Genomic DNA, 19945 nt, shown 5'->3' with positions numbered 1-19945 from the left:
ACTATTTTATATTTATTTAACAACGAATGACAGTTAAGGATTTCTCTTAATGTTTCTAATAATTATTTGTCTTAATTTTTCTAATAATTGTTTCTCTTAATTTCTCTAATATTTATTTTTCTTAATTTTCAAGAGTTTTCTGCCAGACACGTGGGTGTCTAAATTTTTCATTTAGTTGATTCGTTCATTTACTGAAACTAGGGATGTGTACGAGACTCAAAGCTTGTTACGTTGTTCGAAAAGCTTATTAGATACTGCCTCTACTAGTTCGGAGCGCATCGAGTCGTTCTAAACAGAAACTTTCATCTGGTGCTATAAAATACAGCGATTCAATTTTCCTAACGATTTTGATGATAGGAAAATTTTAGTTTGGTAGCTTTCAGATTTTTAGGAATTTTGGAATTTGGTATTTATAAGATTTGGGAATTGAGAATTTTAAGATTTTCCGATTTTGGAATTTGGAAATTGAGATTTGAGAATTTTAGAATTTGGAAATTTTGAGATTTGGGAATTTTAGAATTCGGAAATTTTGAGATTTGGGAATTTTAGAATTCGGAAACTTTGAGATTTGAGAATTTTAGAATTTCGAAACTTTGAGATTTGAGAATTTTAGAATTTGGAAATTCTGAGATTTGAGAATTTTAGAATTTGGAAATTCTGAGATTTGAGAATTTTAGAATTTGGAAACTTTGAAATTTGAGAATTTTAGAATTTGGAAACTTTGAGATTTGAGAATTTTAGAATTTGGAAATTTTTGGATTTGATGATGTGTGGATTTGGAAATAATAGAGTTTGGAAATCTTGGAATTTGGTAATTTTTGAATTCAGGGATTTTGGAATTTGGAAATTGAGATTTGAGAATTTTTAAATTTGGAAATTTTTTGTATTTGAAGTCATTTGGATTTGGATATAATAGAGTTTGGAAATCTTGGAATTTGGGAATTTTGAAATATGGGGATTTTAAGATTTGGAGATGTGAGAATTTAGAGAAATAAGAAATGGAAATTTTTTCATTTTGAAACTTGCACATATAGAGATTCAAATATAAAGACATAAAAATTTGCAGATACATTGTAAATTTGAGAATGTAATATTTTACGTATTAGAGGATTTATTAATTTACAGATGTGAAGACTTGGTGATTTGTTAACTTAGAATTTATTGAATTTAGCAATATAAAATCTTGATGACCTCAAAATTCACAGACTAGAGGATTTAGATATATGCAAATCTAAAAATATACTAATGAAGAAACCTACCTATTTGAACACAGAAAATCGAATTTATAGAAATAGACTAAAAATAAATGAAACACCCTACATATATATACCATTTCCTTTTATTATTATACAACAGTTATATTTATCCTCCATCGAAGACATTCGTACAATTCCCCCTTCATCGATCATGTTTAAATATAATCCTCTATCATCACCCCATTTGTGTTTCTTCAGGTATTCGTTCTAGGTTAGTATATGCGTACAAACTGGTTGATGCTGGATCCACAATCTCTGGGAAATCATAGTGCGCAGGATTTATGTCCTTCAACGTGACGCTTATCTTTTGATGAAGTTGCATTGTCCTAGGCTTGTTCAAGGTTCTCATAATTCCTGTTGATTCTGTGTATGAATGCATTCCTCTTTCCGATATGCGCATGTAACTTAACGATGTTGTCTATAAACATTGATAAAAAATTAATACATTTAAAAATTTACAAAAATTATTTGTTTATTATGTCAAATTTTTTTGTTTATTATTTCAAACATTTTTGTTTGACAGTATTCGGAATTTTTATATTTTCATGTCTTCAGACTTTCAAATTCTTTCTTTAGTAATCATTGAAATTTTCGTGTTCTCAAGTTCTTAAATTTTAGAATTCTTTTATTATTAATTATTGAAATTTTTATGTGCGCAAGATTTTTTACTTTCGAATTCACATATACAATTCAAATTGAGAGTAGTTAAGGGACTCAAATTTCAAATTGTCAAAGCATCAAAATTTCAAGTTTTCAAAGCACTCAAATTTCAAGTAGTCAAAGCATCAAAATTTCAAGTTTCCAAAGCACTCAAATTTCAAATAGTCAAGTATTAAAGTTTCAAGTGCTCAAAACACCCAAATTTCAAATAGTCAAAGCATAAAATTTCAGATAATTAAAGCATACCTTTTACAGCGCGTAGAAGTACCACGCGTGGACCTATGGCGCAAGGAAGTACCACGCATGGAAGTACCATAGGTGGAATTATGGCGCGTGGAAGTACCACGCGTGATATTATAGCGCGCGGAAGTACCACGCTTGGAATATGGCGCGTGGAAGTACCACGCGTGGTATTATGGCGCGTGGAAGTATCACGCTTGAAATTATGGCGCGTGGAAGTACCACGCTTGAAATTATGGCGCGTGGAAGTACTACGGATGGAAGTACCATAGCTGGAATTATGGCACGTGGAAGTACCACGCATGGAAGTACCATAGGTGGAATTATGACGCGTGGTATTATGGCGCGTGGAAGTACCACGCGTGGAAGTATAGCGCGTGAAAGTACAACGCGTGGAATTTTAACGCGTAGAAGTGCCATAGGTGGAATTATGACGCGTGGAAATACCACGCATGGAATCATGGCGCATGGAAGTGCCACATGTGAAATTATGGTGCGTAGAAAGGCAACGCGTGGAAGTATGGCGCTTGAAAGTACCACACGTGGAACTATGATGCGTGGAAGTACTACTCGTGGAATTATGGCGCTTGGAATTATGATACGTGGAAATACCACGCGAGGAAATAATCGGTGCACCCATCTCCTAAATATTGCAACCACGCAAATTCTCAAATTCTTCAACCTTCATTCACCAAATTCTCAACCCCTTCAAATCTTCAATTCCACATCAAACACTTCATCTCCCCAAAACCCTTCACAAACATTCCTCCAATACCCAAAATTTTCACCAACACCCATCTCGAAACTACCCCTTCATACTACCCCAACCCCTAAACACTACCACAAAAACTTGCAAACTTACCATATCCATAAAAGTGTTCTTATGTCCCCCACTGAAGTCCTCATGATTCCCAAAGAAGTATATCTTCCTATTAGGACAGCTCTTCGGTTTCCTGACCTTCTCGATCTGCAGTACCGCCCTGTTCAAGGGCAGCATGTCAGGCCTCTCCGGTTCGAAGACAATCTCGAATGGCCGGTGACGTTCCACGGTGTCCTCTCTGCCATACCCCGCCCTTGACATTCTGATCTCCACCTCGCAATACCCGATACTCGAGTTCTCCATGGTAACGAACCGTTGTCGTCCCTTTTCCAGTTCAAAGCCGACGTTCAGTTGACCAATGATTGCTCTAATCATGTCCAGCCTCCATCTAGCGATGCTCCTCGAGACGACGAGGTTCTCGATGCCTCTCGAGTTGAACCTAACCTCGAAAGGCTGTTCGTCGACGAATCTGTTGCTCACCGGAACGAAATTCTTCGCGTTCGTGCAACGGTCGTCTTCAGGATCGAGTCTGACGATTCTTCCATTCGCGAAACGACATCCTAGAGTGTCGCTGCCTTTGGATCGACACTTCAGCTCCGTCGCGAGCATCGAGCAGAAATTGTCCCTGTGATGCACGATATTAGACAGCGACATGTTCACCAGAACGTCGTAAGTGGATTCCAGGCCATATCGTTGCCAATCAGAATTATAGGACGATTCGTCCACGGCTACGTGCGCGGCTGGAACGACAAGGACCAGGGATGGTCAGAGATCACACGTGCCGTAGGAAATGTATGGAGCCTTTGATTTGGTACGATGATTAACGTTTATGATCATTTGCATTGATGTAATGGGATTTGCGTGAAGGACGTATTGGAGATGGAGATGTGGAAAGTTGGAATTATTAGATTAGGGGAATTTGATTGCTTGTTGGGGTGTGTACGTTTGTGGATGGCGGGATTAGGAGATGGAGAGAATTGGGAATATTATTTTATTTAGGATTTTTTGATTGGATGGGGAAGGTGGGGATGTTAGGATGTGGAGACTTGGGGTGGTAGGAATTTTTGAAGGTGGGAAAATGAGGATGTGGGGATTTGGAGAGGTAGGGATTTGGGAATGTGGAGATTTGGGGATGTCGAGATTTGGGGATGTGGAGATTTGGGGATGTAAGGATTTGGGGATGTGGTAATTTGGGAGTGTAGGGATTTGGGTATGTGGGTATTTGGAAATGTGGAGATTTGGGAATGTAGGAATTTTGGTGTGAGGAGATTTGACGCGTGGAAATACCACGCGTAGAAATACAACGCGTGCAATTACGGTGCATGGAAGTACCACGCGTGGAATTATGGCGCGTGGAAGTACCATGCGTGAAATTATGGTGCGTGGAAGTACCACGCGTGGAATTATGGTGCGTGGAAGTACTATTTGTGGAATTACGGCGCGTGGAATTATGGTGCGTGAAAATACCACGCGTGGGAATACAATGCGTGAAAAATACTACGCGTGGAATTATGGCGCGTGGAAGTACCATGCGTGAAATTATGGTGCGTGGAAGTACCACGCATGGAATTATGGTGCGTGGAAGTACTACTCGTGGAATTACGGCGCGTGGAATTACGGTGCGTGGAAATACCACGCGTGGGAATACAACGCGTGGAAATACAATGCGTGGAAATATAATGCGTGGAAATACTACGCGTGGAAGTACCACGCGTGGAAATACAACGCGTGGAAATACTACGCGTGGAAATACTACGCGTGTATTTGGAAATGTGGAGATTTGGGAATGTAAGAATTTTAGGATGTGTGGATTTATAGGTGCATGAATTTTCGGATGCAATGATTCAAAAATTAGAATAAGATTTCTCAAACTTGAACTATGAGTCCCAAATCACAGAAATCAAAATATCTTTAAAGTTTGAATTCCAAAAAATGCTTAACAAGGTTTAACATAAAATATCCCTATAACTCACCCAGCAAAAATAGTAAAATTAACCCATAATAAAAATCCTAACAAAATTTCTTAAACTTGAACTAACATATAAGAGTATCCTAAATGAAACAAGTCAAAGTACACTTAAAGGTTTAAGTCTGACTAAGGTTCAGTATAAAATAGCTTACTATAACTTACCTAGCAAAAAAGGCAGAATTATTACCAACATGTCTGATAGCTTCTAGTGTCACGACTGATACGACGACGTTCCATCTGTCTCCTCTTTATACGACAGATAACTTGATTCATTACCGTCTCCTTGAAAACAATTTCATTAACAACCGCTTCCGTGCGGATCGTGGTTCCTCCAGACATCTTCCGTATTGTCGCGCATACTTGATATCACTTTCTGTAGTTTCTGGATTGTTGCAAAACACGCCTTTGTGATCTTGATAAAATTCCTTGTCCTTGAAGCTAATTAAACGCGCTGCACGCGATCGACTTGTCGGTGCGAGCTAATTAATTTAGTATCTTTTCTTTTCTGGTTGATGCTTTCGAATAGATATTATGCATAATACTAGATTTAGAGGTGATTATAATGTAGGAGAGAATAGTAGCAGGTGTTTATTGTATAATATTTGTTTTTGCGTAGGTTAGTTAGGTTAGGTATTAGACGATGTTTTCAAATAAATATTATTATGTATAATATTAGGTTCAGTGATAATTATAATGTAGGAGAGAATAGTAGCAGGTGTTAATTGCACGCGCCATAATTCCACGCGTGGTACTTCCACGCACCATAATTCCACGCGTGATACTTCCATGCGCCATAATTCCACGCGTGGTAGTTCCATGCGCCATAATTCCACGCGTCGTATTTCCACGCACCATAATTCCACGCATGGTACTTCCACGCACCATAATTCCACGCGTGATACTTCCATGCGTCATAATTCCACGCGTGGTAGTTCCATGCGCCATAATTTCACGCGTGGTATTCCAATGCGCCATAATTCCACGCGTGGTATTCCTATGCGCCATAATTCCACGCATGGTATTTCCACGCACCATAATTCCACGCGTGGTAGTTCCATGCGACATAATTTCACGCGTGGTATTCCTATGCGCCATTATTCCAGGCGTGGTATTCCTATGCGCCATAATTCCACGCGTCGTATTTTCACGCACCATAATTCCACGCGTGGTATTTCCACGCACCATATTTCTACGCGTAGTACTTCCATGCGCCATAATTCCACGCGTGATATTTCTAAGCGTAGTACTTCCATGCGCCATAATTCCACGCGTTGTATTTCTAAGCGTGGTATTTCCACGCGCCAAATCTTCACATCCCAAAATTCCTACATTCCCAAATCTCCACATTTCCAAATACTCACATACCCAAATCCCTATTAATAATAGTTTTTGTATAAAAGTTTTTCGATAGGTTAAGTTAGGTTAGGTTGACCGTCGCCGTGAAAGTGAAGGTATATAGTCAGACATATTGAAATTTCAGTAATTATGAACGTTTATTGTCATTTTCCAACTTGAATTTTCGACATAATATTTTGTATTGCTTCTACATTAACTTTCTATATTATTAACATTCCGTTATAATTATAATTATAATAATAATAACATAACCTCTAAATAATACATATGTTATATGTAACAATACAATATAATTATAAAAATAATAAATTAGATATAAAAGAAGATAAAATACTTTAATCTCATTATTAATAAATACTTAAATACCTAACAAATTCTTAATAAACATTTATTAAAATAATTTATAGAAACTATATTTTTAATAGAACCAGAAGTAGAAAGTTCTAACTAATCTATCCTGTTAAAATTGAAAGAATTTATTGTAAATAAATGTTCATCAAAATATTTGAAAATAAATAACTAAAATTCTTAATTCCCACAATTTTAATTGTTAATAATTATCTGGTCTAGTCTAATTACAATTAAGCGAATTTCATTATTGTTTGTCCTTGAATGAAACCCAGATGCGTCTATCAAATCGGATCCTTGCTTCATTCGGGATAATCGAATCATTTAAAGCGGTCCACTGCGATTAAAGTGGAACTTGCTGTTAAACCGTTTGTTTGCGAATCCTTCAAACATGGTTATTTCATACGAATTTCCTTAATTTCTGTGTGATTGCTTGATTTAATGTAGAAAGTGGATAAATGTATTGACTTGCTATAGTTATTTAATAATAATTACAGTTAAATTTCATGAAATTTATATTTTCGGTATAATAATCTTCCAATTTTCACGTTTTAAGATATTCGTAGTAGTTTCTTGATATAATTTTATTAACTTAAATAAAAATGAGTATTTTTCATTACGTTATTTGAGAATATTAAGCTGACGTAACCTAACTTAAATGTGTCCTAACATAACCTATCCTAATAGAACCTACCTATATCTGATCCTCACCTAACCTAGTCTGCTATAATTTTAATTTTACCTTACCTTAACTGACCTAACATAACGTATCCCACTCCAAACCATAATCTAACCTAACCTAACCTAACTTAAACGTGACTTAACATAACCTACCCTAATAGAGCCTATCTATATCTGAACCTCACCTAACCTAGTCTATTATAATTTTAATTTTACCTTACCTTAACTGACCTAACATAACGTATCCCACTCCAAACCATAACCTAACCCAACCTAACTTAAATATTACTTAACATAACCTATCCTAAAATCGTCTACTTATACCTTAACTTCGCCTAACCTAGTCTGCTATAACTATAATATTACTTCACCTTAACTGACCTAACCTAACGTACCCCACTCCAAACCTTAACCTAACCTAACAAAATGAAACATAACCTAATTTAATCTAACCTAACCTCAAACCTTACTAACCGATCTCAACTATCAACCCAAATATGAATTAATTAAGATACACATACAAACAAAAAACATTTTTATTCTCCACAGAATTCAATGCCAATACAGCAATACATTATTTACAATAACAATGACACATTATCTTCCATCATCAGCTGCCAATAATGGCAAAACGACTATCGATCGTTTCGTCGCATATCATGTCATAGTACACATTCTTTTCCCTCTTCAGAATTCAATCATTCGATTAAATCTCCAATGACAAATCATCTTCGATCGATTTGTCCATCAACCATCTTCCGACGAACATACTAGCTGGCTCAGGTTCTTTTACTTCGGGTGGTTTACCTTTCGCTGGTAAAATTGACTCTAATCTGAGGCTTATATCCTCGTATAAGGTTGTCATCGCTCCTTCGGACACTTTGTTCGTGATTATCACGTTCCTGGTGCCGGATGTGAATTCCGTGGATGTTAGGACGATGTAACTCGTTGAGGAACTCTGCAAAACAAGAATTTGTTTTTAATCTTTAATATTTGGAAGTTTGTTGTTTTTTAAAATTAGAATAAATTGCTACTCGCTAGATAGACATATGCTAGATATTTGTACGTCCGATAGCTGTGCGTTAGATAAATGCACGGGGTATTGTTACACGTTGTATAGCTACGCGTTGGGTAACTACGCGTTAGGTAACTACGCGTTGAATAACTACGCGTAGATTAGATATATGTTAGATCGCTGCCTGTTAGATAATTACGCGTTTAATAGCTACGCGTTATATTTCTACGCGTTTAATAGTTACGCGTTTTATTTCTACGCGTTAGATTACCACGCGTTATATTTCTACGCGTTATATTTCTACGCGTTAGATTATCACGCGTTATATTTCTACGCGTTAGATTACCACGCGTTATATTTCTACGCATTAGATAACCACGCGTTATATTTCTACGCATTAAATTATCACGCGTTATATATCTACGCATTAGATTACCATGGGTTATATTTCTACGCGTTAGATTACCACGCGTTATATTTCTACGCGTTTAATAGTTACGCGTTTTATTCCTACGCGTTATATTTCTACGCGTTTAATAGTTACGCGTTTTATTCCTACGCGTTATATTTCTACGCGTTAGATTACCACGCGTTATATTTCTACGCGTTAGATTACCACGCGTTATATTTCTACGCATTAGATAACCACGCGTTATATTTCTACGCGTTAGATAACCACGCGTTATATATCTATGCATTAGATTACCACGCGTTATATATTTACGCATTAGATTACCATGGGTTATATTTCTACGCGTTAGATTACTACGCGTTATATTTCTACGCGTTTAATAGTTACGCGTTTTATTCCTACGCGTTATATTTCTACGCGTTAGATTACCACGCGTTATATTTCTACGCGTTAGATTACCACGCGTTATATTTCTACGCATTAGATAACCACGCGTTATATTTCTACGCGTTAGATTACCACACGTTATATTTCTACGCATTAGATAACCACGCGTTATATTTCTACGCGTTAGATAACCACGCGTTATACAGGGTTTGTCCAATAAGTATCCGGACTGATTTTTTTCTGCTAGTTTGGTAGGTCAGGGAGCAATCTCTATTAGCTAGATCGATGCGAAAAGTTGTTATGTATAATACAAATCTAGGTCCATTTGTTTTCCACCATTTGTTTCGTTTATATCGTGCTTGAAGTGGAAGCGGATTTAACGTTCGCGTCGAGAATCAAAATGCAACGAAATATCGAGCAACGTTGTGCGATTAAATTTTGCGTTAAGCTAAATAAATCTGCTACGGAGACATTTAATATGATTCGTCAGGCCTACAAGGATGATTCCATGTCCAGAACGAGTGTTTTTGAGTGGCACAAAAATTTCAAAGATGGCCGTGAAGACGTTGAAGACGAGCAACGCGTTGAACGACCGTCGTCGTCCCGATCCGATACGAATGTCGACAAAGTGTGGGAAATTTTGAATTCCGATCGCCGTTTAAGCATTCGTTTAATTGCACAGGAATTACATTTAACGAAATCCTCTATTCATTCTATCGTAACCGAGGATTTGCAAATGCGAAAAGTGTGCGCTAAATTGGTTCCGAAGGTTTTAACAGAGGAACAGAAAGAACGCCGTGTGACGATTTCTCGTGAACTTTTAGAATGTTTGGAGAGGGATTCAAATCTTTTAGACAGAGTGATTACCGGTGACGAAACATGGATTTTTGAATACGATCCGGAGTCAAAAATGCAAAGTGCTGAGTGGCACACAAGCGGCTCTCCTAGACCGAAAAAGGCTCGCATGAGCAAGTCAAGGATAAAATCGATGCTTATTGTCTTCTTTGACGCAAAAGGTGTTATCCACAAGGAGTTTGTGTCTGCTGGACAAACAGTGAATGGCCAATTTTACGCAGAAGTGCTCGAACGTTTGAGACTTAAAGTACGCCGCGTACGAAGGGAGATCGCGAATTCCTGGATGCTCCATCACGACAACGCGCCAAGTCACACGTCGTTAATTGTGAGACAGATACTGACGAAGCATAACATCACAACACTACCCCAACCACCCTACAGTCCAGATATGGCACCCTCTGATTTTTTCTGTTCCCTCGCATTAAAAGAAGCCTTAAAGGACATCGTTTCGGGACGATTGAGGCGGTTCAAGCGGCTTCGACGGAGTGCCTGAACAGTCTTACGCTTGCCGACTTCCAGGAAGCGTATAAACAATGGAAAACCCGCTGGCAACGGTGTATTGATGCAGGAGGGGCATACTTTGAAGATTATTAACTCAATGTACGTATATCTTCAACGCACTTCATTTTAGGACATCAATCCGGATACTTATTGGACAAACCCTGTATATCTACGCATTAGATTACCACGCGTTATATATCTACGCATTAGATTACCATGGGTTATATTTCTACGCGTTAGATTACCACGCGTTATATATCTACGCATTAGATTACCATGGGTTATATTTCTACGCGTTAGATTACCACGCGTTATATTTCTACGCGTTTAATAGTTACGCGGTATATATCTACGCGTTTAATAGTTACGCGGTATATATCTACGCGTTTAATAGTTACGCGGTATATATCTACGCGTTAGATAACCACGCGTTATATATCTACGTGTTGGTTAACCACGCGTTATATTTCTACGCATTAGATTACCACGCGTTATATTTCTACGCGTTTAATAGTTACGCGGTATATATCTACGCGTTTAATAGTTACGCGGTATATATCTACGCGTTTAATAGTTACGCGGTATATATCTACGCGTTAGATAACCACGCGTTATATATCTACGCGTTGGTTAACCACGCGTTATATTTCTACGCATTAGATTACCACGCGTTATATTTCTACGCGTTTAATAGTTACGCGGTATATATCTACGCGTTTAATAGTTACGCGGTATATATCTACGCGTTTAATAGTTACGCGGTATATATCTACGCGTTAGATAACCACGCGTTATATATCTACGCGTTGGTTAACCACGCGTTATATTTCTACGCATTAGATAACCACGCGTTATATTTCTACGTGTTAAATAACCACGCATTAGATATGTACATATTAGTTATCTACGCGTTAGATAGCTAAGTGTCAGCTAGGTACGTGTTAGATATCTAAGCATCAGCTAACTACGTGCCAAATAGTTAAGTACCTGATAACTAATCGTTAGGTAGTTGCACATTAACTAACTACGCGTTGGAAAAGTACGCGTTGTATCATTATACCCCGTATTGCCACGTGTTAGACATCTATCTACTATATAACCATCCGGTATATCATCTTCGCCTTTTACATATTGAATTACTACGCGTTGTATTACCATGCATTGCATCGCCACGTGTTGATATACTACACATCAGATAGCCATCATCTACCACCTTTTACTTACAACTGCTTCACTCTATTTATTGATTGCCTAAATTCTTATTCAAAAAGCTTGAATGGCATGTCTCATAAGAAGTTTCCCAAATTTCTACAGGTCCAGATGCACTCCATCTCATTTCACACGAGCTATGATTATTAGTAATAACTAATAATAACTATCATTATTATTAGTGTGATTTCGTATCTATTTCATCAAGAATTTTCGGAAGGCTTCTTGTCAGGCACACACGGTACTCGCACTTCAACCCACCCAATCCAACTGTTCTTTCGTCAACTAACTTTCCTACTCTCAAACGTGTTTAACACTCCAGATACTCACAATAGTGGACACCACATCGCTGACCTCCCTGAAACTTTCCGCGCTCCCGAAGAAGTACGGCACCCTGTGCATGCACATGTGAAGATGTCTCCTCTTCCTGATCTGCAGCACCTGTCCGTCCTTCACCTTGAACATCGTGAGCAGTTGATAATCACTGTTCAGATGCGTAGGATAATCCAGTACGTTGCGATCCACGTCGAAATCCGTCATGCACTCCCCAAGAGTGTAATTCTCGAGCGCCATCAACGTCTCCCTGTATTTTCCAGGAAGAACGCCGATGTTAAGTTGATCAACGATCACCCGGATCATATCCAGTTCCCGTGGCTGTATGTTCTCGTTGACCACCAGACTGTCTAAACCCTGCTCGCTGAATTTGATCTCGAACTGATCCTGGTTGATCTCGTAGGCCTCCTGGCTGACCGGCACCTCCGGTATTCCGGGATCCAAGGTCTCCGTCACGTAACTGTCCGCCTTCGAGTCCCGAAAGTGACAGCTCAACACGTGAAACCCTTTCGGCTGGCATACCAGCTTGGAAGTGACGTTCAACCGGATGCTGACGTAGCTGCCTTCTTCCGGAATCGCCGTGGAGTTCACTCGGACCTGGAACGTGTACTCGGGACCGTACTCCCAGGGCGAGTCAATGGCGACACGTGCGGCTGAAAAACGTGTTCGGGTACGATTACGACTAACCCGTAAATGTTTGCCGCATGCCCGTCGTTGTTCGACCTAACCGTACACCCGCGATACGCGAATTGAATGATTGAACGAGATGAATTGGCCCGATTAAAGGTGGCCGGTATTTTCCGATGTCACGCGGCTGCTGTAATCTTTTGGTTTCTTTTTATTTTTTTCTTAATTCCATGTGAACGTACGATGTGTTCGAATGGAGGGTTTTTTAGGGACGAAGGAGATGGAGCTTACCTAGGAACCACGGCACTATGTTCCACAATGCGTTCATGGTGACACCGTGCAACGTTCAGCTACTTCAGTGGAGCAACAACTGATGTTCGGGCTGCTCTTATACCGTGGCTAAACTGCACTACTGACCTCTTCTTGACGATTGTCAGACCGGCTCTCTCTCTTTCCTGCTGGAAAATAAAGCGTGTGCACGCGGACCGGTAGCTTCACCGAGGGAATTGCTAGAACGTTTCGAATCGGGGACACGAAATCGACCCTCCTCCGCTTCGACACCCACCATTTTGGCACTGCGCGAATATTACCGTGTGTCAACGACCTTGCGGTTGGAGGCTTATAGAGATTTTTCGACTCCCTCAGGGCCTTTTACATAGCTTTTTCCACGCGTGGTACTTCCACGCGTCATAATTCCACGCGTGGTATTTTCACGCACCATAATTCCACAAGTAGCACTTCCACACACCATAATTTCATGCGTGGTACTCCTATGCGCCATAATTCCACGCGTGGTACTCCTATGCGTCATAATTCCACGTGTGGTACTTCCACGCACCATAATTCCATGCATGGTATTTCCACGCACCATAGTTTCACGCGTGGTACTTCCACGCACCATAATTCCATGCGTGGTATTTCCACGCATGAGACTTCCACGCGTCATAATACTACGCGTGGTACTTGCACGCGTCATAATTCCACGCATGGTATTTCCACGCACCATAATTCCAGACGTTGTACTTCCACACGTCATAATTCCACGCATGGTATTTCTACGTGTGATACTTCCACGCGTCATAATTCCACGCATGGTATTTCTACGTGTGATACTTCCACGCGTCATAATTCCACGCGTGATACTCCTATGCGTCATAATTCCACGTGTGGTACTTCCACGCACCATAATTCCATGCATGGTATTTCGACGCATGATATTTCCACGCGTCATAATTTCACGCGTGGTACTTGCATGCGTCATAATTCCACGCGTAGTATTTCCACGCACCATAGTTCCACACGTGGTACTTCCACGCGTCATAATTCCACGCATGGTATTTCCACGCACCATAGTTTCACGCGTGGTACTTCCACGCACCATAATTCCATGCGTGGTATTTCCACGCATGAGACTTCCACGCGTCATAATACTACGCGTGGTACTTGCACGCGTCATAATTCCACGCATGGTATTTCCACGCACCATAATTCCAGACGTTGTACTTCCACACGTCATAATTCCACGCATGGTATTTCTACGTGTGATACTTCCACGCGTCATAATTCCACGCATGGTATTTCTACGTGTGATACTTCCACGCGTCATAATTCCACGCGTGATACTCCTATGCGTCATAATTCCACGTGTGGTACTTCCACGCACCATAATTCCATGCATGGTATTTCGACGCATGATATTTCCACGCGTCATAATTTCACGCGTGGTACTTGCATGCGTCATAATTCCACGCGTAGTATTTCCACGCACCATAGTTCCACACGTGGTACTTCCACGCGTCATAATTCCACGCATGGTATTTCCACGCACCATAGTTTCACGCGTGGTATTTCCACGCATGAGACTTCCACGCGTCATAATACTACGCGTGGTACTTGCACGCGTCATAATTCCACGCATGGTATTTCCACGCACCATAATTCCAGACGTTGTACTTCCACACGTCATAATTCCACGCATGGTATTTCTACGTGTGATACTTCCACGCGTCATAATTCCACGCATGGTATTTCTACGTGTGATACTTCCACGCGTCATAATTCCACGCGTGGTACTTGCATGCGCCATAATTCCACGCATTGTATTTCGGTGCGTTGTATTTCTACGCGTGTTATTTCCACGCGCTGAATCTCTACATCCCAAAATCCCTACATTCCCAAATACCCACATACCCAAATTCCTATATCCCCAAATTCCTACACTCCCAATATTCAGGATCTTTACGTTGACTCAAGGTTTTTTATATTGCTTCAGGGCTTTTTAAGTTACTTCGGTTTGTACGTTGTTGTTTGAGCTGTGGTGAAATACATTGAATTACGCTAATGCTCTGCCACTTTTGGTGTTCCATCAATTGCTGATAAAAGCAATTGATTTGAATTTCAGAAATGGGAGGAATCGCTAGCTGCGCCACTGGAATTTCAAGACCTCAAGAAAACGAATACGATGGAGATTAAATGTCTCGAATAAACCGATCGTATTACTCGTACGATTGTTCACGAGATGATAAAAGATTTATTGGATAGTGGTACAATCAGAGAATCCGATTTACCGTACGCAAGTTCTATTGCGTTTGTGAAGAAAAGTAGGATCTTTAGAATGTGCGTTAACTGTCGGAAATTGAATGCAATAAAAGAGTTTGCGATCATCGAACTCCTGACAGGGTTAAGAAGTATAGGAAGTCGTTCACCAGGTCAAAGAAGAGCTTGTAACTCGCTTGGTGTTTTGTATATCTGACCTGAGATTTTAAAGCAAATTTTATATGGATGTAAGTTTGATAGGAGCAATGCTATTGGAACAAGATAAGAACTTGGCAGTGATAGCTTGCTTTAGTGAACAAACAACAACAGATCAATGGTGCTATTTGTACGAGTTAGAAGGGATGGCCGTTGTTTCTGAGTTGCGACATTTTAGGATTTTTCTGCTAGGATTGGAACACGAAGTAATCGATTGTAATGATCTCAAAGAAGGATTTATTGGTATGGACGGTAGAAGTGCAAGGGTTTATCAGGTATGGCACACATGGACACTTAGTCGAAATCTAGTTACCCTTAAAGTTGATGTAGACATTACGAGGGTTGAATGATCGCAAACTAATTATAGGAGCAATTATCGGGTATCAGGATAATTTCCACAAGATCAAAGAGCGCAGAACGATATGATCGTATAAAAACTTCTGGGCGATTCTGTACAGTATATTGCTATATTTTCACTTTAATATCTTGTGATATTATTTGCTACATTTTTACTTCAATATCTTGTGATTGCAAGATTTAATTCAACATCTTGTGACTTAATTACAAGACATTAATCCTCTTAACTTGTTAGTGACACTTATGTTGAAAGAATAATATTCGAAAAGGGTGTAAGAAGATATGTTAATGTTTTATTATATAAGTTTTTACGCTACAAAGCAAATTATTCTGCAGTTATCATAACAAATAATGGTACATTAAGGGAAAAAGGACAAAGTGAAAGAAAAAATTCAGTCTTTCAAATGCGATTATTTTACTACATACATAAGGTGCTAACAGATCAATCTTTAGTAATTAGTAATCAATAGACGATTTGTTCAATATAGGACCAATGTTCATTGGGTTCGTAATTTCCTTGAAATCCGACGTGAGAGGAGTGACGGAGACCAAAGTTAAACGGATGTGGTCCAAAACACTTCCGATCATTTTCCTCTTTGTGTTGTACACGTCAACCTTGTTGGTGCTCTCTGATGTGAAGTTCGAGCTTGAGATGATTATGCGTCCGGTAGATGATTGCTGGAAATTGGATTATACAAATTATTTAACATTTAATGAATCGTATACGATCTAATATTATTATTACACTACTTTTGTATTATTTTTATTATTAGTTAAAGATTGTTATATGGTCATGAATTATTACTATGCGTTATATCGCCACGGATTTAATTACCATACGTTTTATCACGCTTTATATCATAATCGCGTTTTATTGCGGATTATTGTATTTTGTGTTATGTCGCGATGTGTTGTTGTACGTTTTGATATATCGCCACGCGTAGTGTTACTTCGCGTTATATTGCCACTCGGGAGATTTATCGCGTGTTAAATAGCAATATGAGAGTATTACTACGCGTTAGTACACCACGCAAAGGTATTACCACGTATTAAATTACGATGCGTTATATCGCCACTTGGGAGAGTTACTACGCGTTATATCGCCATCCAGGAGAATTATCACGTGTCAAATAGCTACATAAAGGTATTACTACGCGTTCATATTTTACGCGAAGGTATTACCAAGTGTTGAGTTACCACGCGTTATATCGCCACTTGATAGAGTTAGCACGCGTTACATCGCCACTCGGGAGAATTTCCACGTACTATAACTTCACACGAAGAAATTACCATGTGTTAAATAACTAGTTCCATTACCACACGGTATATTGCCACATATTGCACTGCCACGCGTTATATCGCCATGCATTGAATTACCACGCGTTATATCGCCATGTATAGTATTGCCATGCGTTGTACTAACAAGCATTGAATTACTACGTGTTGAACTATCACGCCTTGTATTACCATCCGTTATATCGCCATACGTCATTCCTCTTCGCGTTATATCGCCATGCATAATATTGTTACGCAATACGTCCCTATTTGTCGTATTTCCACGCGTACTATCATTGTACTTTCTATTATCTCGCGTTATATAGCCATACGTCATTCCTTTTCTCATTATATCGCCATGCATAATATTGTTACGCAATACGTCCCTATTTGTCGTATTTCCACGCGTACTATCATTGTACTTTCTATTATCTCGCGTTATATAGCCATACGTCATTCCTTTTCTCATTATATCGCCATGCATAATATTGTTACGCAATACGTCCCTATTTGTCGTATTTCCACGCGTACTATCATTGTACTTTCTATTATCTCGCGTTATATCGCCATACGTCATTCCTCTTCGCGTTATATCGCCATGCATAATATTGTTACGCAATACGCCCCTATTTGTTGTATATCCACGCGTACTATCACTGTACCTTGTATCTCGCGTTATATAGCAACGCATCGTATTTCCTCGCGTTACATCGCCATGCATAATATTATTACGTAATGCGTCCCTATTCGTCACATTTCCACACGTATCATTGTACTTTATATTATCTCGCGTTATATTACCACGCATTATATTTCCTCGTGTTATATCGCCGTTTGCACATATTTCGAATATATGTGATTTCAATCTCGAAATAGCGGTACATACTAGTCCCCCATATTAATATTTAAATCATAACATACCAGTTTCTCCATGGACCCAACAGGAACGATGCCAAAAGTGTGTCTCGTGCCAAAGAAGTAAACCGAATGAATCAAACAGTCGCTCAAATGCGTTTCCCTAGTGATCTCCGTTTCCTGTTCCGGGTCGATCCTCTGATCCGGCAACCAAACGAGCTGAAACTCTTCGATGGAGATCGGCTGGTCCAGTTTCCTTCGCGAAACGTTGTAAGTGACATTGCACTCGCCTACGCTCGAGTTCTCCAGTTTCCGCAACGGTGACGGGACATCCTTCCTGAATTTCACACCGACGCTCAGATGATTCGCGATCAGCCGATACATGTTCACCAGATAGTCGCCCATCTGCCGATCATCGTTCTCGAATTTGTAATTCTCGATCCCGTCCTCGTTGAACAAAATCTCGAAGGAGGCGTTCCCGAATCCGAAATCGGAGAAGGTCGCATTGGCGGGTGGCATGGAAGCCTCGGCTTCGAACTTCTCCGGTACAAACTTTGCGATTCGGGCGTTCTCGAAGCGACAGTGGAGTCTGGTGGGTTCCTTAGGGCGGCATTTCAAAGTGACGAACATATTGGATCCCATGGGCTGACCCTTGTCCACTTCCATGCTGGTGACCATGCCCAAACTCGCGTTGAAAGTGTACTCCGGCCCATTCTTCCATTGTTCCTCGTTCGTCGGCACTCGAACTCCTGCGAATTTAATCGATAGTTAAAAGTCTGAAGGTCTGCTTTCGAAAACGGGGTCAATGGTGGGCCTTCGCGAAGAAATCGTTAGATTATCGACGAACACAACGGGGACGGATTCAACGGTGTCAACGTTTTAACTCGTTACAGCTCTTGACCCGTCCTTCGTGAATCATTGGGGATCGTAACGATAAACGGTCACGGTGTTAGTAAATCGAGCAATCGAGAGACCTAACTGACCTAGGAGAAACGGCACTAGAATAAAGTTCATGCCGTCGATCGTTGTACGGTCGATACGTAGTTGCCTTGTCCCGGGTGGAAGCTGGCTTTTATATCGTCCGTGGGTCGCCACGGACCGACTAGGTAGGGCGCAATTTGATGCGCTCCCGCAGACAATAAACTTCTACGAACAAATTATCTAGCGACTTCTATTCTTTTTCTATTTAGTGATTTAGTATGATAGATGGTACGATGGCTGCATGAAGTAGGTGAATACAAGCTGTTTCAGTAAAAGGGTGCGCTCTCTTTAACGAGATCACTGCTGCGGGGACGAGGATGATTGGTAACAGCTTAATGTTAGGTGTGCGGATTAGGAGATTGATGTGGTGGATTTGTATATTGCTATAAATAATGTATTGATATACGTATGCTGATATAATTGAGATATATATATTGATATACATATATTCATATTCATACATATACATATATTCATATGCATACATATTTATATATATACATATATTCATATACATGCATATTCATACATATACATATATTCATATACATACATATTCATGCATATACATGTACACACATATTCATACATATTCGTACATATACATATATTCATATACATACATATTCATGCATATACATATACACACATATTCATACATATTCATATACATACATATTAAGATATACATATATTACCATATAAATCTACTAATTGTATATGATTTGTTCAAAGCTTTTTTCTCTATATATTAGTGTGTGTGGATGGAGACGATTGAATGTAATAAATTAAGAGAATGTGTAACCATTTAATGATTGACCATCATGTTAATGATTGGTTGAATTCAAGTCATAATAAATGAAATGCATGATAATTATAACACATGAGAAACATGATATTTAGATTATATAGTGTGTGACAAATATCATATGTGATAAACACAATGGTTTACAAATGTCACGTATGGTAAATATAACATATGTAAAATGACAAGTATAAAACATGTCGTTGTATGAATGTTGTAGTATCATATGTGGTAAATGTAACATATGGTGAA

General features: G+C 39.3%; 4 protein-coding genes across 4 annotated transcripts in view; all 4 read right to left on the bottom strand.

The window, feature by feature from the left end:
• UQCR-Q (Ubiquinol-cytochrome c reductase ubiquinone-binding protein) overlaps positions 1 to 19945 on the bottom strand; it is a 169613-nt gene that overhangs the window by 82439 nt on the left and 67229 nt on the right. The window lies entirely within an intron of this gene.
• On the bottom strand, positions 1324 to 5218 carry LOC100881232 (vitellogenin). Its single transcript, XM_003700920.3, has 3 exons — positions 5108 to 5218; positions 3019 to 3716; positions 1324 to 1674 (listed from the first exon to the last, which is right to left on the bottom strand). Exons 1-3 carry the CDS (start codon positions 5136 to 5138, stop codon positions 1432 to 1434), a joined length of 972 nt encoding a protein of 323 aa, XP_003700968.2. The 5' UTR covers positions 5139 to 5218; the 3' UTR covers positions 1324 to 1431.
• Positions 7849 to 13119, bottom strand: LOC100880593 (uncharacterized). The gene is made up of 3 exons (XM_003700829.3): positions 12961 to 13119; positions 12040 to 12695; positions 7849 to 8288 (listed from the first exon to the last, which is right to left on the bottom strand). Exons 1-3 carry the CDS (start codon positions 12995 to 12997, stop codon positions 8037 to 8039), a joined length of 945 nt encoding a protein of 314 aa, XP_003700877.2. The 5' UTR covers positions 12998 to 13119; the 3' UTR covers positions 7849 to 8036.
• On the bottom strand, positions 16169 to 19048 carry LOC100881008 (vitellogenin-3). The gene is made up of 3 exons (XM_012279822.2): positions 18891 to 19048; positions 17974 to 18656; positions 16169 to 16455 (listed from the first exon to the last, which is right to left on the bottom strand). The coding sequence occupies exons 1-3, from the start codon at positions 18919 to 18921 to the stop codon at positions 16234 to 16236; spliced, it is 936 nt and encodes a 311-aa protein (XP_012135212.2). The 5' UTR covers positions 18922 to 19048; the 3' UTR covers positions 16169 to 16233.

Source organism: Megachile rotundata, chromosome 12 (assembly GCF_050947335.1).
Source record: "Megachile rotundata isolate GNS110a chromosome 12, iyMegRotu1, whole genome shotgun sequence".
Taxonomy (NCBI): domain Eukaryota; kingdom Metazoa; phylum Arthropoda; class Insecta; order Hymenoptera; family Megachilidae; genus Megachile; species Megachile rotundata.
Note: the sequence above shows the minus strand (reverse complement) of the source record. Positions and strands in the feature narration are given on the sequence as shown.

Bases quoted from the DNA above. Each gene is read 5' to 3' on its own strand.
- LOC100881232 (XM_003700920.3), bottom strand. From the start codon at position 5,138: ATGTTGGTAATAATTCTGCCTTTTTTGCTAG. The intron at 3,717-5,107 runs GTAAGTTATAGT...TTGTCGTTCCAG, and splicing joins AATTCTGCCTTTTTTGCTAG to CCGCGCACGTAGCCGTGGAC. The intron at 1,675-3,018 runs GTAAGTTTGCAA...CAATGTTTATAG, and splicing joins AGAACACTTTTATGGATATG to ACAACATCGTTAAGTTACAT.
- LOC100880593 (XM_003700829.3), bottom strand. From the start codon at position 12,997: ATGAACGCATTGTGGAACATAGTGCCGTGGTTCCTAG. The intron at 12,696-12,960 runs GTAAGCTCCATC...CACGTTTTTCAG, and splicing joins CATAGTGCCGTGGTTCCTAG to CCGCACGTGTCGCCATTGAC. The intron at 8,289-12,039 runs GTGAGTATCTGG...CTTGTTTTGCAG, and splicing joins GCGATGTGGTGTCCACTATT to AGTTCCTCAACGAGTTACAT.
- LOC100881008 (XM_012279822.2), bottom strand. From the start codon at position 18,921: ATGAACTTTATTCTAGTGCCGTTTCTCCTAG. The intron at 18,657-18,890 runs GTCAGTTAGGTC...TTAAATTCGCAG, and splicing joins TCTAGTGCCGTTTCTCCTAG to GAGTTCGAGTGCCGACGAAC. The intron at 16,456-17,973 runs GTATGTTATGAT...TCCAATTTCCAG, and splicing joins TTGGGTCCATGGAGAAACTG to CAATCATCTACCGGACGCAT.